The sequence below is a fragment of the Panthera pardus genome, unplaced genomic scaffold, assembly GCF_024362965.1.
Source record: "Panthera pardus isolate Hobbes unplaced genomic scaffold, ASM2436296v1 HiC_scaffold_25, whole genome shotgun sequence".
Taxonomy (NCBI): Eukaryota; Metazoa; Chordata; class Mammalia; order Carnivora; family Felidae; genus Panthera; species Panthera pardus.
The window spans coordinates 46,155,979-46,183,189 of NW_026526821.1; the positions used below are offsets into that span (position 1 = coordinate 46,155,979).

Consider the following 27,211-nt stretch of genomic DNA (forward strand, 5'->3'; position numbering starts at 1 on the left):
TATCACTCTCAAACACAGGTTTTCTTGGCAAGGGGGCTCATCTTTAAAGAATTTGCTGTCACTCTGAAGGCATCTGCTTTGTTAATCATCATTTGGGAGAGTGTGAGTTTCATAACTCTGGCTCCCATAATCTGTGCTTAAATTTACACAGAAATCCTTCCATACACACCCACACCCACATCCATAGCCTGTATGATCTGCTGTTGTTAATGCAGTCTGCTCCTTCTATTAGTCTGGCTGTTCACACTAAAGAATCCAGGTAGAAATCAAAGATGAATTTGAATATCAGTGAATATGTGGTTTTTGTGTACACCAAGTAGTCTCTCATTTGCATGCATGCTGCATCTTTACTTGGGCTGCATCCTGGAAATACCAGGACAGCAAAAGACTGCATGCGACCCTGCCCTCACTAAGCCTCCGTCACCCCCAATCTTCATAACAGCCCTGTGAGGTAAACATCAGTGCCTTGTTCTACAGATGGTCCAACAGAAATTTAGAAAGGTTAAGATTCCAGCTCAAGGCCATGTTGCTAGAGTGTTAGATCTTGAACACAAACTTTAAGATTTAAGCCTTGAACTCCTTCCATCCCACCACTCTTCCAATTTCTTTTTATGTTGGAGTCGACTGCATCAGGATGTCTGGGTCAGTGAAATGTCAGTGTGTATCCCAGCGAAAGAGGAGCTGTGCAAAGGATGCTTTGAGAGCACTGATGAACAAAGCCGTGTGTTTCCTTTCCCTTATGTTAGACCTAGAGAGGTGGGCAGCTTGTGAGGCTTTCCGGGCATAGCTTGTACCAGAGGTCTGCCCTTGATAAAGAGGGGCGAGCCTGAGTGCACTTAGGCCTGAGACTATGTGCCAGTAGTTGGATATTCAGCTCAGTGTTTCCCTGAAACACTTAAGCCAGGATTAAAGTGATACTTACCTACCTTATGAGAGAAAGTCTCCCTCTGAACAGCTTGTACCCCCGAGTAAAATTTCCCACATTGGGAATTTTCCTTGTATTTGCACTAAATTTACCTTTGCAGGGTAAATGAGTTTTTCAGCAAGTAATGCATGCTTATGCTAAATTTCATAAAAACCCATCCATTAACACAGTATCTGGCACACAGTGGGTACTTATTTCGTCAAATGAATGAATAAAAATGAGAGTATTAAGGAGTTTCTTTAATGCTTGTTGATTCAGGCCAGAATACTATCTCTTTCAGTCATTCACTCCACCAGTTCTTTTCCCACCCCACGTGCCCATCCTGGCAAAACTCATCTCCTTAAGCTCCATGTGAAAAGGCCTCTCAGCTTTTATCTCAAGAGGATTAAGCCTCTAAGAATGTCCATTCAGCCTCTCATTCTTTTGACACCAATTCTCTTGGTCAAGCTGTGTTGAAAGTGGTTGCCTGACTGTGCCATTTCTCACTGATATTCTTTGGCAAGCTGAAATATTCAAGGTCATACTGAGGTACGTCCATTTAAAAGCTTTGTGGGAGGTCAGCATAGATTTGAAGGTTGCCACTTGGGGTTCTGGGCGCTGCTTCCCAAAACACGATTACTTGAGTTTCTCATCACACTGGGAAAGGTCTGGAAACACACAAGAGCCAGGTGGTCGCTGGTGACTAGAGTTTTCCTGGAAGACAAGACTGCAGTGACAACTGCTGGCAGCCAGAGTACAACCTCCACTGCTCAGACTTTTCTACGAGTGTGTCTCATTGTCCTGTCCCAGAAATGCACAAAAGTCATGTGAAGACATGTTACCTGCTGTACCTGAGACAGGGAGCGCCCAACTCGTGCAAAACCGAGGGAACCTGCTATGTGCTGCTGGGCTGTCCAGTGCAGTCCCCATGGCCCTCCTATATGGTAGGGGTCAGGTTGCTGGGGCTTCACCCATGGGGCCTACTGCCTATTGCTTGCTAGAGCAAAATATTCCTCACTCGTGACATTGAGGGTGGTGGTGTTGATTTAAAGTGGTCAGTAAAGAATGAAAGATATCTTTCTGTAGAGTGCTCTTGATTGGATGCTCCTGCCTTCAAGGTAATCAACTCATAGGAGCCTAGAGAAATTCTTCTCAGTGGTTGTGCAGTAGAATCCCATGCAGGGTTTTTACACATCCATGCCCCAGCTACACCCTTGATCGGTGACATCAGAACCTCTGAGGGGGTGGGACCCAGGCATCAGTCTTACATAGACCCAGGTGGTCTCCCAAGTTTGAGGACCATGGAGCAGGGGGTCTCAAAGCTGAGAGAGCCCTTGCAAGTCAGGTGGTGAAACACTGCCATTTTATACAAGAGACTCAAGTGAAGAAAGAGAAAGAAGAGAGATTGGGCTTTAGATATTTCAATAAAACTGGGGAACAGGGAGTGTATTATTTTCCCAGGAGTGCTATAACAATGTACCACAAACCTAAGCCAACAGAACTGTATTATCTCACAGTTCTGGATGCTGGAAGTCTAAAATCAAAGTGTCAGGGGGGCTGTGCTCTTCTGAAGGCTTCAGGGGAGAATCTTCCATGGCTGCTCCAGCTGCTGATGGCTCCTGACATGTGGCAGTATCAGTCCAGTCTCTGCCCCATGTTCATACTGACTTCTCTCTGTCTCTGTTTGTTCCTCTTCCTACCAAGACCCCAGTCATTGGATTTAAGGCCAACATAAATCCAGGATGATTTCATCATAAGGTCCATTGCTAATTACATCTGCAAAGAACCTGTTTCCAATGAAGACCACATTGTGAGGTTCTGGGTGGACATAAATTTGGGGAGAGATACTTTTCAACTCACTACACTGGATGAGGAGGGGTTTTCTGTGTATTTTATGTTTCTAGCATCCAGATCATCTTTATACAGCAATTATTCTTGGTCCTACTATAAATGATGAAATAATAATAGTACTGTCTTTATTTCTGATTCTTCTCATATAAATCATTGCCTGCAAAGCCACTAAAAATACTGTTTTGAAAAACAAATAGTGCCAATAAAATACAGCTTCCTCATCAGATTGTGCCGTCTTTGAAAAGTTAAAGCTTCTATGACTTTCAGAGTTGAAAACTCACCTCCCAGGACTGAGCAGTGTTAAGTGGCAGGCACTAGAGCTGTCAGTTTACATGGGAAGTAATACCAGCAGAAGTGTTTCAGTTCGGTTTTGGAACATTCATTAACGGGCAGTTTCAAGCCTGCCATTTATTTTCATGTGTAATTGTTGAATTGCTCCATAGAATTTAAGAATGTGATGTAAATACTTATTTTCTGAAGCAGCTCCAGGCAAGTCAGCTGAATCCAGCATTTCTTCTCTTCTGTATGCATCAGCCTTCTCCCTGGCAATGGTTTACCAGCCCAGGACAACTGATGGAGTGAGGTTAATGGCAGAAAATCTAGACATGAAAAGCGATTGTAGTTATGGATCCAACCTTGTATGTCTCACCTTCACATAGACTTACGGCCTTTAACTTTAAAAATCCTAAATATAATGAGTATTCTGTATTTTCAGATCATGGAAGCACCCATATCCTCATAGTCTCTCATATTCATTTGAGCAGATTACACTTAGACGAATAATTCTGAATTTTAAGCGATAATCTTTATCTTCAGAATTAATTTTAGAAATGCATCCCCCAATTTTTATTTTCTTTTGCAAAGATGACTGGGTTTGCTGCATCAGCCACACATCTAGCACAGGGCGGGGGGAAAATTGCATGGGTGTAGGAATATGTGAGTAATAGCAGTGGGAAACTCAGCAGATGGAAAGTACTTTTCAAATTTCATTTTAAAATTACTGCACACTTCAGATGGGAATAGTAATTATCCTTCTGTACTCGAAGATGCCCAGTTCTTGTCAGTTCAAGGTCGTTTTTTCTAGCCGGAGTGATAGTATTGTTTGCATCCCTCTTTGTTATTCCTTTTCCGGGCCCAGCTCTTCCCTTTCTTCATGGGGGATTTCTGCGAAAGCCCTGGGCGGACTCTCTGCCTCGGAGACACCCCTTCGAGGCTGGTGAACCCCACATTTATCTGGCTCTTGTAATGGGTTGTTAAAAGCACTTGTTCATCAGATATTTTCTTTTTATTCGTAGATTTAGAAGTATTTTAGCAGGTGTACATTTGCATATAAAAGAGAACGACCCATAAGAAGTTGAAGCTTTTTCTTTCTCCTTTTCTCACCAACATCATCTCCTACCTCCCTTTATTCAGCATGTTTTCTCTTTCTTTCCCTTGCTGTTCCATTTTCTAGACACAAAATGCATGTCAAAAGAAAAACACAGTCTCAGTGATCCCTCACCACTTTGCAGGAAGACATGATTGGGTTTGGCCAGCATATGTAACAAAGTAGGAAAAAATATATTTATCTTGTGTCACTGCTCTGGAATTAATCACCAAGGATAGATTTTAACCCCCTGGGACCTCTTGCCATGTTTTATGTTTTAAACCTCCACTATTTTCTACTTTTTAAACTAAATCTTGACACAGATTTGAGTATACAATGGATGCTTGACTGAGAGACCCAGAAAGGAAAGCTTGAGGACACATGTGTATTTGTTTCTGTGTACGCCAGAACATTCAAATCTATTCTTTAGAAACATTTATCAAACTGTTTGCACTACTCAATAATTTCCTGAGAGTCTGACATTACCAATGGGAAGAAACATTTTTCTGGAGTTCTAAGTCACAGGCTGGAAAGTGAAGACTTAAGGGGCCACCCAGGCCTCCAATTTGCAGATTTAAAGTTTACTTGCAGTTGGGAAAACTAAAGTCTTATCCTTTGGAACCATATGAACTTTGCCCCTACCTTGTTTAAGCCAGCTAACTCGAACCTCTACATTTGTTACTTTTTGTTCTTTGTTTTTCATTCATTCATTAAGTAACTATGAATTTGCTGGGCAACACAGTGCAACTTTTAACAGCCTGATCCTTTATTTCCCTTCCTTCCAGGAATGCCTGGGCCTTAGTTGCCACAAACCTCATGCCAGTAACTTTTGCTCTTTTGCTTTATAAAGTTGATATACTCACCTTCTAAACCACTCCAAGAGGATGTCTGAATTGTTGGAGCACCCCTAGCAAAAACTAGAGTCTTGCCTCCAAAGATGGCTCATTAAAAATCTCCATACAGCTGTTGCAGCCCCCCTTGATAATATGTTCCAATCAACTTTCAGCTAAAAAAGCTTTTCCTAACATCAAACTTGTATCCCTTGGCTGAAGTTTTTCTCTAAGGGTTCTTGTGCTTACACAGTGAAGAAAAAATTGTTCACTGCCTTTCAGTTTTGAGGTTACAGGTATTCTCTGTTTGACACGTGCAGTGTTTTATTTTTTAAAAAAGACAAGTCCAGGGACGCCTGGGTGGCTCAGTCAGTTGAGCGTCTGACTTCAGCTCAGGTCACGATCTTGCGGTTCATGGGTTTGAGCCCCAAGTGAGGCTCTGTGCTGACAGCTCAGAGCCTGGAGCCTGCTTCAGATTCTCTCTCTCTCTCTGTCTCTCTCTCTCTCTCTCTCTCTCTCTCTCTCTCTCTCTCTGTCTCTCTCTCTCTCTGTCTCTCTCTCTCTCTCTCTCTTTGCCCCTCCACCACCCACTCACTCTGTCTCTGTCTCTCAAAAATGAGTAAACATTAAAAACATTTTTTTTAATTTTGCCAGAAGTCTGGCAAGAAGTCTGGCCCACTCTCCCAACTGGCAGCAATTGGCTGTCACCAGAGAATAGCTGTCCCCTGTGGATAGGGCTCCAGCCCTGCTACAGCGCTCCCCTGCCCACTGTTCCCACTACGCCAGAGTTACTTCTGTATGGTACCTGCTCGGCCCCAATAAGTGTCTGCGTTTATGGTCCCACCCTGTCCAGTCTGTATGCAGTATCTATGGACTTGAGCCCTTCTTCCCCTCTTTCTTTACAGGCTCTGTAGCCTTCAACCTCCCCTAATTATTTTTTTCACCAAATTGCCTTCGAGTCCACTCCCAGCCCTTCATATGTTGTGTGTTGCAGCTCTAATGGCTAAAATAAGGATGTGAACATGCCATGGGAAAGTGACTCCCAGCTCTGAGTGTCTGATCCCCAACACAGACTTCCTGATAGCCAGCAGCACGCGCCTGGCTGCTCCAATGCCTCCAGCTGTTTTGGTGTCTCTGGTGTTTATTCCTCCAAGTGAATGCATTTAATCCTTTTACCTTTTAAGCTTCACTTTGCCATGAAACCATTGGAAGAATCACACATGGGGATGGGGCAGGCGATGTGCCCAGCAGCCCCCAGCTCGATTTTGCCAACCCTCCCTCTATCACTCAGTTCAGGGCAGCTACATCTAAGATAAAAGTTTTCCAGGCGAGCTTCGATGACCCTGCTCAGAGAAGGGCCACAGGAGGTTTAAGGATCAAATACCAACAAGGATTTGTGTTTGGGAAGGGGGTTGGGTTCTGCTTGAAAAGAACAGGAGAGATGAGCTATCTCTCTCCAATACTGGTGTAAAGTTGAAAGCACAGAGCCCAAGTCCCTCAAGAAGGAAGGGAAGGTAGATCTTAAAAGTCCTCATCACAAGAAAAAACAAAGTGTAACTGTGTAAGGTGATGGACGGTAACTGGACTTATTGTGATAATCATTTTACAATATATACACTATCAGATCATTAAGTGGTACACCTGAAACTAACATAATGTTGTATGCCAACTACACCCCAATTTTTAAAAAGAAGAAGAAGGGAAGGAAACCAGAATAGAAAGTACACATAACGTGGAAATGGTTTATCTTTCCAGAGTAGTAAAATGGCCCCTTACTGCTAAGCATGAACCCACTTTACATTTCTCCCTTGCTAGACTCGGACCAGTAACAATATCAGCACTAATATTTGGACCACACATTTAATCCCCCCAAATCTGAAATTACCTCTCAACTACTAGCTTGCCATTTTTCAAGCTGAAAATAAAAGGTACACATTTTCCTGGTTTCTGAGGAGCAGGAGAGCCAGCTCATTGGGGTGAAATGATTCACTTAAGACAGCAGCTGAAAGAAAACCCCACTTCAAGTTTCCAGATGCCAGGAAACAAAATCTTTGTGTTCTGTTGTTGTTGTTAAATGTCTGGCTTTGCTATCTCTTCCTTGACCAAATAAATGTAATTGAATGCAGAAATAGCATATGGTCATTATGCTCTGGACTCGTATCCTAAAGGCTGGAAAGTTTTTATATAGTAAACACAAAACTGTGCATTTTCACCTCCTTTACAATGATTCTTTACCTACTTAGAATCCAGATGCTCTGTCTTTGATTTTACTAATACCTCCCCTCTTCCAAAATAACCTTACAAGTCTGGAGTAATATGGACGTGATGATTTTAATTAGAGAGTATTATGATGCCATCCTATTGAAGCCATCCTAGGACAATGAGACTAACCTATAGCAAAAAACACTTTCTGTCCCAGGGCAGCTCACACACGCATGCATGCACACACACACACACACACACACACACACACACACACGCATCACACAAAACAATACTTTCCCATTCTGCATCCACTGCCTCTGGTGTTTTCTGTACTAAATCTGCTTCCAGTGTGTTCACAATCCAGCAGTGTTAAAAAAAAATGTTGCCTTAGAATTTGTTATTTTCAGAGTTAAGAGTCCTTGATCTGTACATATTTTTAATTATATATCATTTAACATTCCAAAATATGATGCTCATTTTCAATACTTATTTTTATCTTGATTCTCAGTAGGGCAAGAGAAGTTATATTCTTCTTCTTCAGTGTGATGGTAGTTTTAATCCAGTAAGAAGGGCCTCATGGTTAAGTTCTTAAATGGAGCCAGCAAACACAGGGATGCAGCTGATTGCCAGCCCCCAGTGCTGACAGCAGGAATCCTTTTATTTTGTGGCCACGTTGAAGGTACAGCCATGGATGTTGTTTTGTTATGTTTGTGCTATCAGTTTCATTCAGGTATCCTTGAGACTTGAGGGGATACAGAAGGTTGTGTCACTCGGGTTCTTTTTATTTGTCGTTGTTCCCAACAGTCGTCCCCACATTAACTCACAGCAGACACGATGAGAAGCCCTGTGGGAACCTCAGTCAAGTGGACCTGAGCCAGGTCTGTGCTGCTGCTGATCCCTCAGGGGTGCCTGGCTTTGCTCCCTGCAAACACTCTGTCCGCACGATGAGCCCAGATTCGATTTTCTCAGCTGCGGGCCTTGGAGCTCATCCTGTGGCTGCTAGTCTTCCTGACTTTCCTGTCCCCACCCAGCCTCTCCTCTGGTCCCCCTTCACTCCAGGGTGAGGAGTGCTCTGGAGGGACCAGGAAACCAAGGAAATCAGTTCTGTCTCTTGAGATTCATTCCTCTAGTGGCTTCTGCAAGGCCCAAAGAGGAGAGAAACCATTTTACTATGATGTTGAGACTACCCACAGACCAACTCAAAATAATGACTGGAATTTGGCCACTTCAGATAAACTCATACAACTTATCTTCGAGTTTTGAAACCTGGGTTCAACTAAATTGTTTTTTGTTTGTCTTCAGAATTTCTAAAAAGTGACAGTTCAAGAAAATAATCTGCATGCATTTTAAAGTATCATCACAGGAGGAATTTAAGAAACCTCTCTGGGCAGTAGAATTTTCTGTATTTATGTGTCTTTTTTCCCCACAATTAAAACAGTTAATAATAATGTATCAGTATCATCAACTATCCCATCAGTGTTCTACTCTTCCTCACAGTTTTTTTTTTTTCTTGAGTCAGTAGCCAGACTATGCCAATACACTGTGTTTGGTTTGGGTGACCACATAAGTCACCATCTAAATAAGGAAACATTTGGTAACAAAAGGGGATTCTATTAATAGTTATACTGGGACAACAGGCACAAACTTGAATTGTCATGGACCAATTGCGATGTTTGGTCATTCTCCTTTTTTTTTCTTAACTGTGAATAAAAATGCATAACATGAAGTTTACCATCTTAACCATTTTTAAGTGTACAGTTCAATAGTGTTGAATACATTCGCATTGTCGTGCAGCAGATCTCTGGAGCTTTTTCATCTTGCAAAACTGAAATACTCTACCCACTAAACACTGATTTCCCCTTCACCCCTGCCCTCAGTGACCGCCTTTCCACTTTCTGTTTTTATCATTTTGACTCCTTTCAATACTTCATATGAGCAGAATCATATGGTATTTATCTCCTGGTGACTGCTTATTTCACTTAACGTCATACCCTCAAGGTTCATCTATGTTGTAGCAGGTGTCAGGATTTCCTTCTTTTTAAAGGCTGCTTAATATTCAACTGTAGGTATATGCTACATTTGTGTATCATCTGTTGATGAATATTTGGGCTCCTTCTACTTCTTGGCTGTTACGAATAATGCTGCAGTGAACACAGATGTGCCGGTATCTCTTCCACATCCTGCTTTCAATTCCTTTGGATATATACTCAGAAGTAGGATTGCTGAATCATATGGTAGTTCTATTTATGTGTTGAGGAATCTCTACACTGTTTTCCATGATGGTGGCACCATTTTGCATTCCCAACAGTAGTGCACAGGATTCCAACATCTCTGCATCCTTGCCAACGCTTGTTATTTTCTGTTCTTTTGATAATAGCCATCCTGATGGGTCAGACCTGATTACCTCATTGTGGTTTTGGTTTCCATTTCCCTAATGATTAGTGATTTTTGAGCATCTTTTCTTGGCTTTTTGTATACCTTCTTTGGAGAAATGTCTGTTCAAGTTCTTTCCCCACATTTTCACTGGGTCATTTGTGTTGTTGTTGTTGTTGTTGTCATTGTTGTGTTGTTGTTGTTGCCAAGTTGTAGAAGTTCCGTATATATTCTGGATATTAATCACTTATCAAATATATTACTTCAATTATGTTCTCCCATTCTGTAGGTTGCCTTTTCACTCTGTTCATTTTTTCCTTTGACATGCAAAAGTTTTGTTTGTTAGAGTCCCACTTGTCCATTTTTAATTTTCTTGACTATGTTTCTGGTGTCATCCAAGAAATCATTGCCAACTCCAATGTCCTAAAAGTTTTCTGCTATGTTTTCTTCCAGGGATTTAACAGTCTTAGGTCTTATGTTTAAGTCTGTAATCCATTTTGAATTGATTTTTGTGTATGGTGTAAGGCAAGGGTCCAAATTTATTCTTTTGCATGTGAATTTCCAGTTATCTGTGTCTTTCTTTTTAATCTGTAGAAACAAAAGCCTACCAGTTGCTGAAGCAGTCTACCCTTCAGGATAATATAAATCACACTGAAGACAGATTCCAAAAAGCGGATGTTTCTGTAATACAACTGTCAGGTAAGCAAGGGCATATTCAGTGCTCAAAGTGAGGATCCAGGGGACCTAGGAGGGCAGCCAGTGCCTGGTTCAAGCAAGGGTGGTCGCCCTCTGAAGGTTTCTGGAGTTTGCTTTGTAATAAGCTGCCATCAGGTCAGAATAAGCCAATACTTTTTCAGTTCTTAACGAACAACAGTTTGGAAGTCTTCCCTCCTGGATATGTACAGGCCCCCAGCATGGCAATGGCCCAAACAGTCCCTTGGATTCTACCTGGTATGTCATGATAGTAACTTGTCACTAAGTACCACTGGAAACACCCCAAACTCCTTCTTTTCCCAATATCTCCCAGTTTCTCTCTCTCTCTCTCTCTCTCTCTCTCTCTCTCTCTCTCTCTCATTTTTTTTAAGTTTATTTATTTACTTTGAGGAGGGGAGGGGCAGAGAGAGGGAGAGAGAGAGAATTCCAAGCAGGCTCCACACTGTCAGCACAGAGCCTGATGTGGGGCTCAAAACTCACAAACCATGAGATCATGACATGAGCCGATTTCCAGAGTCGAATGTTTAACCGACTGAGCCACCCAGGCGCCCCCTCCCAGTTTATTAATCATCAGTGGGAGCATCAGGCTGGGCTACCTTCCCTCCTTAGAATGTTGGTTCTTTAAATAAAAATACTGCAAATCCCAGTAAAGCTAAATTTTAAGTTTAAATGTAGTTCCTTCAACTGTAACTTTCTTTGTTTTCATATATTGTGTTATTGTATTTTTATTATTTTCAGCAGTTTTTATCTTATTGTACCTTTTTTTTTAGTTGGAGTCACCTCAGCTCTCTTCGTGAAAGTAAATGCATTAAAGTATACTTTAATTGACCTTATTTTCACATAAACCACAGTGTCATAATTTCACCTAACAGAATGAATAGTGATTTTTTAATATCATGTAATTTCCAGTCCATATCCAAGTTGCCCAGTTGTCTCATGAGACAGACCTTTCTTTTGAGGGACATACTTACGGTGTATCAGACTTAGCTGTCTTTGGAGAGCTATTTCCTAGATAATATTAGTATTAGAATCAGTTACTGTAAAATTCAGTTATTTTGGCTATTTTGAGGATTCAGTGAGTCTTTGCAGGTTAAATACCAGCACAGTGCCTGTTAGAGAAAAGCCCTTAGGAGAATGGTGGTTATTATTTGAACTCCACAAACATGAGACCTTGCTGTATAATGCAGGGCCTTTACCCGGATGGAAAGATACAGTACTGTGAACCTGCAACTGTGCTTTTCATCACCTTCTTCACATTTGAGTCACAGTATTAGAGTCCAGAGGGATCTTAGGAAGTATTTATCCAACCCCTTATTTTACAAATGAGGCCCCAAGACAGTGATGTCTCTCTCAGAACAGTACAGCCTGTTAGCAGACACACATTTGGAAGGGGACTCCACAAGTCTGTTTCTGCTAAGTATATTCATGATAGTTCCATGGACAGGTTCAAAGGATAAGTAAGTTTGACATAAGTTATAGTCCCTTGGATGTATATTAAACAGTTTGGTACTGTTAAGATAGTAATAATTAATATATTCATTTCTTAATCTATTCATAAGTGAAGTGATAGGTTGTATCAAGTCAAGCAGCCCTAGATCCAATTTCCTCACCTACCCTCACAATTATACTATATGCTTTGCAAGATTCCATATTTTCTAACACTGGGCTCACAGAGGTGCTTCTGATGGTCCTGGCTGTCATTGTAGTTAGACATTGCTTCTTGTATTTATTTTACCTTTGGTCACGGCTACCTTTTCACTTTCATGCTTACTCCGAGCCTAGGGACTTCTCTGAGCTCCAAAGAAAAGCAGGAAGTGGGATGGGACAGTGAAGGGAAATGGAAGCCACGTACCCGTATTAGACCTCACAGCGTTGTTACAGGTAGCCGTAGCGCTGTGGACCCTGAACTCAAGAGTTCATCTAACTGTTGAAGAAATTCAGGTTTCAATTAACTTCTGCTCATAGGTCTTATGCTGTGTCTCTGGACCACTTAAGGCAAGCCACTTAAACCTTGTGCCTTCATGTTCATGTCTGAGAAGACCTTGTCTTGTTAAGCATGGGGGACTCTCTTTGGGCAAACATGGACACCTCATTAAGGGGATCACTTGGCTGCAGAGGTTCTGTGAGACAGGCAGGTTACAGGTCAGAAACTCTGCCAGTGCCTTTCCCAGCGATGCCCATGCACTCTCTATCCATGACCCCAGTGACCACCAGTTGAGAATCAGACTGGTAGCTGACATCCAAGGGCACCCAGGAGATGAGGTGAGGGTTGCCCTGCAAGCTGGATGTACCATGGGCATGGTCTGGTTCCCCTGCTCCAGAGAAAAGGTGGATTGTCATCTTCCCCATCAACCTTTTCAGGCTGATTAAAGAGTGGCCTTGATGGCTTTCAGTGGAGTTTCATTCTTCCCCACAAGATGGAAGAGAGAGGATTTGGCAGAGGGGTATCTGTCATCCTGGGATGTCAGTGATTTCTGTTCTGAGACCTGGTTCCCAGCACCCATCATTTTGGTGATTTCTCACTGCCCATGTGTTACAACAAGGTAAATTATCAGCATTTAGTGTCATAGGAGAGACCCATATGTGCAGACATGTGACTTGGTCATTTAAAATTGAGGTCTTTGAATGATTTTGTTTTTTCGTTTTTGTGGCTTCTGCATGTCACAGGAAGCCCCTCCACCCACCCACACGCACACACACTTCCTTTCAGTATTCTGCCAACATGTTGTTCCTTGCCTCAGAAGCTCCTTTGCCTTCTGTGGCTTGGACAGCATCTTCCCCCGTCGACGTTTGTTTCACCAAAGTTATTGTGAGGCTGCTTCTTCATTCAGTGCATTTCTCTGCTGCATGGCGGCCAGCACTCACTCTCCACGTTTGTGCTTATCGCAGGTTTGAACATTGGCAGCGGTATACTCAAGACAAAGACAACTAACAAAATCGCCTCGGAGGCTAGTTTTTCATCGAGCGAAGGAAGTCCTTTGTCAAGGTAAAGTCGTGAAAGCCTTTCTGAACAGCGGTCACAAGATGAGAACTGTCACTCCGTAATGAATGCAACTCTGGCTGCATATTATTTTGTTGTGTGACTTGAGGGAAGGTTATGGTTTGGTTTTTTGTTTATCTAAAATAACAGTTGAAACTCCAGTCTACCTTTGAAAATATTTGTGCCAGAGAGCCAAGTATTGTTTTGCAGCTGTTGTTTCGTTGGTTTAAGACTCAATTGACACCTCAGTGAACCACAAATTAGCGTCTACAGCTGCTCGCAGTAGGGCTGCTTAGAGACCACACAATGGAGGGTGTCGGAAAAGGGCAGAGAGAAAACATCGGGCCTTAAAAGAAATAAAGTGGCCCGTTTCTGCTTTCTGAGACGGCTGATATATATACTGGCAATTGCTGGGTATTTGTTTCTGTATTCCTCTTTTTCACCAGGCATTTGGGCAAGATTATTCTTCCCTTTTCTGATACTTCCTTGCTTATTGTCCATAAAGAACAAGATGTATCCAACATTTGCTGAACCCCAGCACCTCTTATAAGTTTTTCAAGCAATGTAAGTGAGTTGGTGAGTTGTGTGCTGGATTTGTCATCGACATAAAATACTAGCCATGCGATGGCATTGGGTCGGAAAAAATATATAGATGGGAATCAAAGCAATTGTCTGAGGAAATACCTGCCTTTTAGGCTTTGGCTGCATATTGTTTAAAACTGCACAAATTTCCTTTTCTAATAACATTTCTCATTAAAAAGGTGTCTTTTAGATGCTTACATTACATTAGAATTAACTTGCCCTGACAAAATTTTAATATCCCATAATATAAAGTGATTTGATCCGGAAATGTAGTATTTTTTAAATCAAAAAAAAAAAATCCTATTTTCACTTATATTTTGAAAAACATTATACTATTTTTAGGACTGGAATATCTTAAAATGAGATGGATTTTCTAAAATTAGGTTGTTGCTTTTCGAAACCCGACAAGTTCAGTTTTAGAAAACTACTCATGTAGTTACCAAAAATTAGCATGTTTAATACCTGGGTTTTCATCCTTGGTTTCGAAAGAAGTGGGAGGAAATGAATTATGGGACGGGAAGAATGTTCAAGTGTTATATATTTTTGATTATCCTGTAAATTCAAGTTCTAGGTCTTTTAAAGGGTATTTTAAAAGACAGTAAGTTCTACAGGTAGGTGTCAGCACTCACTGTTACCATCTGGCTCACTAACACATCCTGTAGTTGTTAAAAGATCGTTGGAAATGGTCATCTCCATTATATTTTAGAGGCATTAAAAAACCCAATTCTTCTTGAACTTGTCTTTATATGTATATACTCTTCAGGCAATGTTAAAATACATTCAGAAAGCAGCTAGACCCAAAGAATGTTTTCTCGGCCTGGTAATTTCATGTCTTGTGTCTATATTTCACTAAACTAAATTCATACTTTCTTCCCCATCCATTTTGAGGCAGGGACCTTGTGTTACTATTGCTCCTGCATGAAATTAATTTTCTAAATAAATCATGAGTAATCTCATAACCCTCTTTAAGAAAAAAAAAAAAAAAAAAAAAAAAGGTCTTCAAGGAACATTTGGTTCTAGACACTTGATAATAATCCAGTGATGAAAAAGGTCTGGGCATTGAGTGTGTGGGTTTGGCGTGCTGTTTGTTACGGTTTAGTTCTTTTGCTGGGTTTGGTGTTGTTAATACACCACCCTGGGCTTTGGAGAGCTCTGGTTTTGCTGTTTGTGCCTGGATTCACTGAAATTTCTTAGAGGCTTACATTTAAGGATCCCACTTACTGCAGTCACTCCTCGTGCTTTATTGCTTTTACAAGTGGTCTCGAAACCCAGTACTTGAGAATAAACATAACAGTGCAGTGCTGCTGTAGCACTTTTAAAAATTCTTCTTTGCTCTATTTTGTCAGTGAGCTGATGAGCAACCTCAAAAAAAAAAAAAAAAAAAAGACCCTGCTGGACCTAAAAAAAAAAAAAAAAATGGCTTCTTCTGATGTCCTAGAGACAATAATTATGATGTGCTAGTTAAGCCCAAACTACAGCTGAGGGATTTTACTTTAAAGCAGCGGCTTGGGTGCAAAAATGCATTTATAGCTCTTTGTCTGCACCTCATTATGTGTGGGCCTGATTCATTAAGTAATTGGTTTGCAGTTGTTTACATGAGTATTAAGGCCTTCTTTTCAGCCGCCTTTGAGAGATACATTGTGCAAATGTTGCCTGTGATGAATGCAGAATGAGGGCCAGAGGGTCCGTCCTATTGGCTAAACAGTGCACTCTGTTGAAAAGCCAGAGAAAGGGATTGGGTGCTGTTTTGCATAGCAATGACTTTCTTAATAAGCGTTACAGATTAATACACACCAGCTATAAAAGATGCAAAGAGATACTCTTAGCACATTTATCCATGCTCATTTCATTGTGATGGTGGTGGGATCCGGGTGCTTTCATATTCCGTTTTTCCGAGCAGCAGCTTCAGTGCATGAGCCGTAATAGAATCCGATGTTTATTGTATTATAAATCACGGGCAAGTAGGCAGATCGGCAACAGTTTATTATTAAAGATTCTTTCAGTGTAAATCTTTTTCTACCATTGTATTTGCTTCAGCAAAATCATTTTGTGGTTGAGTGGGGATGAAAGGCATAATGTACGAAGGAGTGAGTCCTAATAGGAAGCCGTTCTCCAAGTAAAGACCACTTGTTCCCTTTTGTTCAGGGGTGCATGCCAGAGCTTCCTCTCCTCTGCAAACATTGTCTCGCTTTACCTTCCCCAGGAAGCGGTTTTCACGCTCCCGGATCCATTTATTCAATGGAGAGTATATTTTAACAGCCTGCCATGTAACTTCAGTTTACCGTCTGGATCGAGATAACATTTTACCGAAGAAAAGGATGTGTGCTTGCAACATAATTGCCTGGGGGAAAGGTAGCAGAAGTCACCCAGCCATGGCACCCTGGCAGGGCCGCTGTGGGTGGCATTTTGTGTCCACCCTGCAACCACCAGAGTGGCCAGCGGAGGGCGCCTGGCCGCAGCTGATGCCGTGTCTCTCTCCTTGCCTGATCACTGGGCCATTTTCCCTTGGGAGAATACAAAGATTGCACGGAATCAATACCAGTGAAATAAAAATCAGGTATTCCTGGAAGTCCTTTAGGTTTTATTAAAGCACCCGTTCTCCGTCTCTGGCTTAGCAAATCTGCAATCGCCTTAAATCCTACTGAATAAGCAGCTGCCTAAATATCCTACGTGTTCTCCTCATAGACCCACCTACTTTATTTTTTTCTACACAGAGCATGAAAGAACAGTAACTTGCTAGATTAGCCGAAGGGAAGGAGTTAGCAAATTGACCCCAGGCAGTTTAAAAAAAAAAGAAAAGAAAAAAGGCTTCTGCTGCAGGGTCCCTGGCTAACCATCAGGGGGCGCTCGGACTTTGTCAAATTAAAACTGTCTCAGCCTTTGGTCAGCCCTTAAAATTAGAATTTACAGAGATTTGTTGGCATACTCATGGGGTTCTTTTCCTTCCTGAATAATTTTATGCCTTCTATTTTTCAGAAATATATGTCTCTTGAGCAAAATTGTAGCTGAAGATTCTATTTGAGACATTTTAATACCGATTTTAGCTAGCAGTCAAAATCATTAAAAATTACAGAATTTGGAGTCTAGAGACCACATCTTCTCATTAGTTAATATTTTCAGTCTTATATAGTAAGACCCTAGAACAGGAAGGACACTTCCCACTAGTAGCTCCCATCCCATAGACCCCTGCTCTTGGCAGGACCCTCAGAGTCTCATTGCCAGACTCCACTGACATGACCTCAAGGTCACAATAACTTGGGTAGTTTGTTGACAGGCTGTGGATACTTATTTCCTTCAACACAGTATTGACCATGAGGTTGAGAATCATTGTGTTACTAATATTAGGACATCCCCCAGGTCTGCTATTTTCCAGATTCCTCCTCCCACAGGGCCAAGAATGAGTGTCTGAAATCCTAGCCTGACTATTGCACCTCTGCTGCTGTGAGTCTCTCAAGGGCTTCTGTTACCCATACCCCCCTCAAGCACTGCATGGCCTACAGTCTGCAGCGCCTTCCAGCCTGCTCCCCCATGTCCCTGTGCCCACTTGACAGCCTCATGTCATGCCCTCATACAACCAGCTATGTCATGAGCCCCAGCTTCTATTCCTGCTCTTTTGCTGGAATGCTTCTGCCCCACACTTTCACCTGGCTGATGCCTACTAGATTGTCAGGGCTTAACTATTAACCTTCTAAAAGTCTCCTAAGCAAAGGATCTGGTCATACAAGACACCCCTCCTGTGGCCCCATGGCTATTTCTACCATCATCTGTAGCATAGGGATTGTAGCCATTTGCAGGTACCTTCCCCTCACTGTGAGCTCCTCACTGGGGGCTTGGAGGGCTTTTCTGATTACCAGTGCTCAATAACTGTTGGACTTGCTGAGTAAGTGAACCTCTGTGTATAGCTCCACATTCACTCAAGCATTTGTCTTAGATGCCCTCACCTCTGGGTGGCATCACGTACCCAAGCTGCAGGAAATCATGCATTCCACAAAGGTCTCTGCATGAGTGTATAGGAGAGGGAGGGCACACACACATTTCCCAAAGGAGACTCCTGCAGTCAACCTCGATTGCACCCTCTCCAATCATGCACCCTGCATTTGGCTTCCAGGAAACACACTGGGCATGCACCCTCATACAGTGCATTACTGGGGTCCTCACCTAACTGCTGTCCTGTCTATTGGTAAAAGGATATCTGGCTCTTGGCCCTGAACTTGACATGGGCTCTTGGTATGTGCTAGGGGCCTGCACGTTACCCCCTAATTCTGCTGTCAGTTCTCAGCTTACCCCACAGTTGCCCTTTTTGGCTTGTGTCACAGTTATTTTGGTATCTGTCTCCCCACTGGAGCATGAGAGGCCCAAAGACAGAGATCAAATGGGTGTTGTTTGTTGCTGCGGGCCCAGCATAGAGCTGATGTGTAGTGTGACCTATGAGACAGTGAATGAGTAAGGGAATGGATGAATGAACAAACCATTGCTCTGCCGACCTGCTTGTGCAAGGCCTGGCAGAGGCCATTTCCCTGTGTCCTCCCCGTCCCAAGTGCTCCTGCCCACCAGGCTCCTTAAGGAGGAGACTTCATGCATCTCAGGCCTGTTTCCTTTCTCTCTGTCCCCACATTTTCCCTTTCCTTGGCCACTGTGCCAGAGTACTTGTCACCTTCACTTAGAACCCATGACTGCCATCACCAAACCAAGCACATGCCTTTGTGCACCCGAATGCTGTGACAGTGAGCAGCACCAGTCCCCCACACCTGCCGTAGCCAGGCTGTCAAGCAGGATTCTCTCTATACTTACCAGAACACTGCAACGAAGGCCTACTTCCCCCATTTTGCAGACAGAAAACGGGTGCTCAGAGAGGTAGGGAGCTTGCCCAGGGCCACACAGGGAGCAGAGTAGAGCATCAAGGGAGTAGAGGCTGTCTGGCCCCAGAGCTGACACTGTCTCCCATCAGCAGTCCTGCACTGGGACAGGGACCGGCTGCCCCAACCCAGGTTCTCTCCACCCTGCTGTTTGACCACATCTCACGAGGTGAGACAGGTGTTTGCATTTGGGAAGCATCCATGTGCTGGGGGGCTCTGTCCTCGTCTGCCCCCACCCCCATCTGACAGTTCTGTGTGTCTTGAAGCACAGCCTTCACAGCCTCTCTGGGCCCCACCACCCATACAGTGAAAGCGCTGGATAATCTATAAGTGCTCTGCTATAATTTAATAATGGGTTTCTTAGAAGCTCATAGGTTTTCCACTTCTCATTTTGTCTCTACTTACCAGTTCCACAAAGCAAAACTTCATGCTTACAGTAGGCCTTGCCATCTAATTTTGTATTTATGTTGACTGTGTTAACTAAGTATTCCTAGCTACATTAGCCTTTTGCTCATATAACATGAATAGTTGACACACATAATTTCAGTGATACCTTGTTTCACCACGATTGTGGATTGTGCACGTGGGTGCCAGGTGCTGCTCTTCGAATAAAAACTGTTAAGGCCCTGACCAACCTTGACTTCTTAAGTTTAGCAAGGATGAGAACAAAAGTGACTTTGATTAGAGTTGTCCTAATCTGGTTTATCAATAGCAGGGGAATTCATAAACAATTACTGAAAAGCATCAAAAAATGAGATGGCTTGATGGGTAGACAGAGGGAAGATATGTGATAAAGCCAATATGGCAAAAGGTAAATTAAGCATCCCCTTCATGGGTATGTGGTATTTATTGTACAGCTATGGGGAAAAAAATACCTAACCTGCTGGGAAATTCTGCAGAGGTCATTGTCCCATTATGATGAGGCCAGCAGAACATGGTCACATTTTAATTTAATCCATTGTCTGTGGTGTTTTACCTGAAAATGGTTTGTTTTGAAGTAGGACCTCCAATCTAATTGTAACCTTCTGGGGAAAAAAAATCAAGTCTGCCATCTTGGATTCTAAGAGTTACCCATGAAAGACCATGCAGGGGACAGGCAGACCCTTTGGTGTGCTGTAAGTATGGCAGTGTCACCTCTTCAACCGGCTCGGTGCACTGTGGCCCCAGGGCCAGGTCTTGGCCTCTGCCTGCTTTTGTACACCTTCGAGCTAAGAGCGGGTTTTACATTTTTGGGGGATGAGGGGAAGCAAAGAAGAGGGAGAAGGAGAATCTTAAGCAGGTTCCACACTCAGCATGGAACCCAACACAGGGCTCGATCTCACAACCATGAGATCATGACCTGGACTGAAATCAAGAGTCAGACGCTTAACCAACGAGCCACCCAGGTTTTTACATTTTTAAATGGTTGGAGGAAATCCAAAGAAGAATGATGTTGCATGACACCTGACCTGGAAGTTCTATGAAATTCAAATTTTAGTGCCTATAAGTGAGGTTGAATTACAATACAGCCCCACCTATCGTGTTCATGGCTTGTTTCCATGCTACAGCCACAAAGGTGAGTTGTCCTACAACCATATAGCCCACAACAGCTGAACCATTTACCCTCTGGCTCTTTACAGCAAACCTTTGCCAACCTCTGTTTTACAAGATGAAAATGTTACTTTCGTGCTCTTAGGGAAGACGAAGCAGTCAGACTCCAAGTATGTGTGACCCAATCCCATGGCCTATAAGACTAACTCTTCCATTTCTTATACTTTGCCAGAGTGAATGTGTTCCTCATCTTATTTATTATAGTAGCTCAAGTTGACTATATCCAGTATTCCAGGGAAAGTTCTCCCACTATGCCCGTTGGCCTTGTCTTAGCTTTACACATTAGGTGTGACTCAGAAAGAACCGTTGACCCTAAGAATTGCATGTGACTCTAGGTCAGCTTTGAATTGGGGTGTCACATTGGTGGGCAGAGCTGGCTTCCCAAAGGGAAACATAATTGCCCCTAGTGCATGGGGATGGAGTAGGAGACACCTGGAAGCAGTGTCCACCTTTCTCAGTGGGTGATGTACATGCATTTAGTTCTGCAGATTTCTTGCACAATTCCGGTAAAAAACTTAACCTGATTCTGAAGTCACAGAAGTAGAAACATGAAAGTCAAATAATGTGCCAGCAACTAGGTCGAGTGTCTTTAAGCAGGGCCCTGCTCTTGGTGAGCTTCATCTTTTCATTCTGCACATAATCACCAAGCGCAAAGCCCTGGGTTACCCAGGGGAGCTGAAGCAGGTGCCATCGCTTCCCTCACAGAGCTCATAGTCTATAGCAGAAGTGATCACACATGCATTAGTTACACAAATGAGTGTAAAACAGCAACTTGGGTGAGGAATCAGTGGTGGGTGGGGGAGCAGTAGGGGAAGTGAGGCTGCAGTAGAAGGACCCAACCAAGTCTGGGGATCAGCCTTTGAAGTGCTGTTCACGATTTAGGGAGTTCATCAAAAAACAATGGGAAGGCTTTAAGGAGCTTTAGCAAGGAAGTGGAGTGAGAAGTTCATTCTTGCTGCTGAGTGGAAGATGGACTGTAGGGGACAGGGTGTGTGTGGCATCACCAGTTAGGGGCTGTTACGAAGGTCCAGGCAAGAGGTGCTGGTGTAGTTGGCCAGGTTGTGGCAGTGTGGAGGGAAGAGCAAGGATTGAATTGTAATACAGCCCCGTCTATTGATTTACACATCGGAGCTGACTGGGTGCAGGAGGGCCTAGGAGTGGAAAGGGTTGGGGAGGGAGCAGAGGATCCGAGTGCCCTTGACTGAAACAGGAGGGACCTGGCCTGGCAGGAGAAGAGAATCACAGTGGGGAGATTGTGAATTTAGTCATGGATGAGCATGTTGCCCACAAGGTGCTTGGGAGGCGGCCAAGTAGAACTAGCACATGAGCACAGGCCATGTTTCTGGAGCTCAGAGAAGTGGCTGGGGCCACGGGGATCTGGCCCGTGCTTATCTGCCATTGTGTCCTTGCTCTTAACAAGAGCTCCCTGCTACCACATCCCACTGCATCCCCCCACCCCTTTACTGGCCTGTGCGATCCTCTCTGGCTTTCAAAGCAGAGTCCAGGAGATGCCCTGCTTCCTCAGGGGTCCTGCAGCCACCCATCACCCACCCTTTGCTCCCTGTTCTCCCAGCCCTCAGTGCTCTACCCCTCTCCCCGCTGTTGCTCTTATTACCTGGACTACAGCCGGAGACTCTCTGGCCCCCACCAGCACTGTTCTAACCCACCTCTGCCTCCAGCATCTAGACTAGTCCTCATGAAATGAGAGGTAGGTAAATAATAGACATACAACCCACAGTTGCATTTAGTGTGTGTGTGTGTGTGTGTGTGTGTGTGTGTGTGTATACACTAGTACTTTATGAAAGATGGATTCATATGGTCAGTGGCCACCTTACCTGCAGCCTCCATGACTGATGGTTAGTGCTGGGCCCTTTCATAGGACCATCCACTCTTCATGGAGAAACAGCTGTGGGCCACTAGTTGGTCATGACAGATAATGAAACAGGCACCAAGTTTAAAGGAAGCATTGACAGATATTGAGCCTAGAAAATGATACCTAAATGGAGCTTATTTTACAGGAAAAAAAAAAACAAGTATGGCAGCTATGGAAAACAGCAGATTTTTAAGCCATAGGTTAGCCAGACTTGACACAAAGGAGGGAGAAGATAAGTTCACAGGGTTTCCTATGTTAAGAGGACCAGGGTCCTGGCCATGAGCAGTGACCATACACATTGGGGTCTGTCTTTTCTTGACATTCTTCTCCTCTAAGAGACTGGAATCTGTTTTAATGCAATAATATATAAATGTAAATCCCAACAAATACCTTGGCAAGAACAGGTTGCTAGGTATTAGATGCCATAGACACTAGCATCTTTGTGTATGTGATACCCAGAAACCTACACCTCGGTGTCCAGGATACTTACGTTTTTCTCTGTCTTGAGTTAGTGTTTTTAATTAAGCAGACTGAGAGTTTATCTTGGACTCCCTTGTCAAGCCGTTAAGGATTGGTATCACTGGCTTGATGGAGATGAGGATCTTATCTTCCCCGCCAGCTTCTCCTTGTATTCTATCTTGGATTCTCTACTTCGGGTATTTCACTTTTAGCTTGTCTAAAAGTGCCAAAGCTTTGTCTGGACATGTTTTGGGAAGGCTGTTGAAGGGAAGTGGATCCTCTACCTCACCATGTGCTCATTGTCCTGCGCTGCAAGGGATGCCCGCAGGGCACACTATGACCCGGTGTCTGCAGGGCCAGCAGAGAATGCACTCAGGGATACTGGTGATGCTGTCGCAATAGGGACCCACCCACCAAAGCATCAGCAAGTACCTCTGGCCACCGAGGTCCTGACATTTTCTTCTTCTTCTTTTTTTAAAGTGTTCTATTTATTTATTTTGAGAGAGAGAGCAGGGAAGGAGCAGAGAGAGAATCCCAAGCAGGCTCCATGCTGTCAGCACAACCCCGGTGCGGGGCTCTATCCCACGAACCGAGAGATCATGACCTGAGCCGAGATCACAAGTCAGAAGCTCAACTGACTGAGCCCCTCAGGCACCGCCTGACATTTTCTTCTTGCTCTTAAGACTCAGGGAGAAGTGTAAAATTTCTGGCCTTTCAGTGCAGTACTTCTTTGCTAATGTGCTCATTGTAAAAATATCAGTCTGATTGTCATTTTTTTTGCAAGACTCAGGCTATTTCTTTATTTTTCAGGCATGAAAATGAAAAGAAACTAACTACCAATTTAGAGTCTAAAGGTAAGAGAAATCACTGGAGGCTAGATTTTCATCTTGTGTTTTAACCCAGAGTTGTTTTGTGACGTGTTTCTTGTTTCCTGCACCCTCCTGTAAGGACTGTGAAGCGTGTGTGCGATCACTGGGCGCCCTGTGGCTCTCCCCAGGGTGATTATGGTCTCTGAGGGGATTGGAGGGCTATCGAGGAACCATTCTTCAATGACAGGGCTATGAGCTGACAATATATGGCGTGCCATGGGCCACGGTGGCATAGCATTCTAACTTGCAAGTATGAATTTGCAGGGTATCCCAGCCTCCACATCCAATTGATTGACAACACTGGTATATTCTACCTGTGAAATGGTTTTTGACTCTGTCCCCATCCTCATGGCTAATGCCCTGAGAGTACCCACTGCTCATGACATGACAGGGCTCTTACAGTAGACACTAACTGGTTTCCTCCCATGTGGCCCCTCTCCCACTCCCCATTGTCCTCCACCTGGCCACCAGCATCTAAAATCTCATGTAACCTTCTTACCTTCCTGGTTAAAAATTGCTAATGCCTCCTGCTACGTGCAGGATAGAGTCCACAACTTTCTCCCTTTGTGGTCTGGCCACATCCCTACTTTCCAGCTCAGTCCCTACCAAGATCTTGTCCTCTGTGGATCTAGTCACAGTCAGCTTTTTCCAAATATAGATGTACCTCAGAGATACTGCAGGTTCGGTTCCAGACCACCGTAATAAAGCCAAATAAATTTTTTGGTTTCTCAGTGCCTGTAAAAGTTGTGTTTACACTGTACTGTAGTCTCTTAAGTGTACAACGGCATTCATTATGTCTAAAAAAGTGTTAATTAACATTAAATTAACTTAAAATACTTTAAAAATAATTAAAAAATACCTTATTGCTAAAAGATGCTAGCCATCATCTGAGCTTTCAGTGAGTCATAATTACTGATCACAGATCACTGTAGGAAATATAATAATGGAAATAATAATAATTGGAATAATGAGAGAAGTACCAAAATGTGACACAGAGACACAAGGTGAACAAATGCTGTTGAAAAAATGGCACCAATAGATTTGCCTTGTGTAGGGTTGCCATAGACCTTCAGTTATAAAAAAAACACAGTCTCTGCAAAGCACAGGAAAATGGGGTATGCCTGTATACCACGCTTGTACTTCTGTGCCTTTGCTCATGCTGTTTCCCCCCCTTTTCTTTAGCACCATGAGCTCCTATTTGTCTTTCAGCCCCACCTTCCATGCTAACACTGCATATACCTATGCAGAGCTTGGGCTTGTTCTATTCCTGTCTGCTTAGACCCCCGTCCCAGTAGGTTGTGGTCGAGAGCGTGGGTATAAGTCCGACAACCTGGGTGGGACTCCTGGCTTCAACACCCGCTAATTCTGTGATTGGGGCCAGTTACTTAACCTCTCTCAGCCCATTTGCTCAGTAAATGGAGACATTAACACTTACCTTCCCAGGTTGGTACAAGGATGAAATGGGGTTGTGTGTAAGAAGTCATCACAGAATGGCAGGTAGTGCCGTGGAGATAGCGGTGGTCATGGGGATTGTCCGTATAGCAGACCGTGTCCCACCACATCCTGTCCGACCACGCTGGAGATCACAGTGCAGTTCGTGGGCACGCTGTGGCCTTCCACCACAGGCAGCTGTGCATCTGCCTAAGGGCTTTCTCTGGCTGCAGGCGCATGCCCAGCCCCAATGGGGCAGCCCAGAGTACCCGGGAGTTGATGCCCTGGTTGAGAATGAGAATAACCTTCAACCAATGAGAAATGGAAGTTGGTCAATAAATAACCCCACTGCCTTACTCTTTGTTGGGACAATTCGAGGAGAGTTCTGAGTTTCTCAGAGAGTGCCCTGCAGGCCTGAGCCGCCTTGTCCACTGCCAGCCCCCCTCATTAACACACCCTCTGCTGGCTTCCTCTCTTCCTGTGTCACTATTCCAGCCCCTCCCATCATTCCCAGGATCACCGCCCAAGTAAACCATGTGCACCCAAGGCCTCCTGTTCTTCCACCATGTCTTCCTTGTGAAGTATAGAAGGGGATCAAAGTGCAAGAGCAGCTAAGCTGAGGTGGTCTCAGGCCTGGTGAAATACCTGGCTAACCCTGCTTCTGTGTTAATCCTGATTTAAAATCCCCATCCTGCAGTAAAGAGCTGAGCACAACAAAAGGGGAAGGAAATATTCTGCAGTGTTTCCATAGAACACACTGAGATGTGCAAATTTGTGCAGTATGGACATGCGTCCAGATGCACCTGGTCAGGTTCAGCCCTCAGTGTCCCTAGTAGGCCTTTTGCAGGCCAGTGCTTCCAGTCCCCTGGAACCAGTCTACTGATGAAGCCAAGCTTATCAGAGTGGAGAGATGTTAAATAGCTGTCTTTTTTTCTCTTCCAGCCTTTTGGGATGAATCCGACGACAGTAACTCAGAAATTGAAGCTGCTTTACGCCCTAGAAACCATAACACATCTGCCGATGACTTTGGTGATTTTTATGACTAATAAGCAGTAACAACCATTGGACATAAAGTCATTAAATAACCTAAAACCCTGTGTTTGTATGTGATGTCCTAAACAAGCATGTCTTTTAAAGCTTCCTAATTGTTTAATAGGAGCACTTGGGACCATATTGCTACTGGAGTGAAATTCCATGGCATAAACATAAACTAGCATATTCATTTGAAGTGTTATCAAAAAACAAAGTGATATGCAATGCCCATCAAAATGTAAGTTGCTTTCTTTGTAGAAATTGACAAGCTGGTCCTAAAATTCATATGGAAATCCAAGGGACCCAGAATAGCTAAAACAACCTTGAAAAAGGAAACAAAGTTGGAGTACTCACACTTCCCAATTTTGAAACTTACTTAAAAGCTGAAATAAACAAACAAACAAATGAAAGCTGTAGTAATTGAGACTGTATGGGACTGGCATAGACATACAGATCAGTGAAATATCAATTTATATATAATCTAGAACTGATAATCCAGAAATAAATCCTCATGTGTATGGTCACTTAATTTTTGACAAAGGTGCCAAGCCATTCAATGGGGAAGGAGTGATCTTTTCAACAAATGGTGCTGGGACAACTGAAGAGCCAAAGAACTGCAGATGAATGAAGTTAGATCCCTACCTCACACTGTATACAAAATTAACTCAAAATGCATCAAGGACCTAAGTGTAAGAGCTAAACTATAAAACTCTCAGAAGTAAGCATTGTGTAAATCTTTCTGACCTTGAATTAGGCAATGGTTTCTTGGATATGACACCAAAAGCCCTTAACTGAGAAAAATAGATACATTGGACTTCACCCAAATTAAAACATTTTGCTGCAAAGGACACCATCAGGAAAGTGAAAAGAATGGGAGAAAATATTTTCAAATCATATATCTAAAAAGGGACTTGTATCCAGAATATATAAAGAATTTTTATAATTCAATAAAAATACAACAAACTTAATTTAAAAATGAGCAAAAGTTCTGAATCGACATTGCTCCAAAGAAAATGTACAAAAACAGTCACAAACTAAAGGACACATGACAACTAAATGCAATGTGGGATCCTAGGTTGGATCCTCGAACCAAGAAAGGACATTAATGGAAAGTTTGGGGAAACCCAAATTAAGTTTGGAGTTTAGTTGATAGTAATTATACTAGTGTTGTTTTCTTGGTTTTTACAAATGTACTGTGGTAAGGTAAGATCAGAGGGATGTAACAAGAACTCTGTATTATCTTTGCAACTTTTCTATAAATCTAAAATTATTCCACACACAAAAATCCAGCAGTAA

The 27,211-nt window shown here is 43.1% G+C and overlaps 1 protein-coding gene across 1 annotated transcript in view; it reads left to right on the forward strand.

Moving 5' to 3' along the window:
• The window catches only part of KIZ (kizuna centrosomal protein), a 143,298-nt gene extending 117,323 nt beyond the window's left edge, over positions 1–25,975 (forward strand). The window contains exons 10-13 of the mRNA XM_019462377.2: positions 10,124–10,228; positions 13,133–13,229; positions 23,394–23,437; positions 25,826–25,975. Coding sequence (XP_019317922.2) covers positions 10,124–10,228; positions 13,133–13,229; positions 23,394–23,437; positions 25,826–25,929 — 350 coding nt within the window. The 3' untranslated portion in view covers positions 25,930–25,975. The remainder of the gene's footprint in view (positions 1–10,123; positions 10,229–13,132; positions 13,230–23,393; positions 23,438–25,825) is intronic.
• Positions 25,976–27,211: the final 1,236 nt, after the last annotated feature.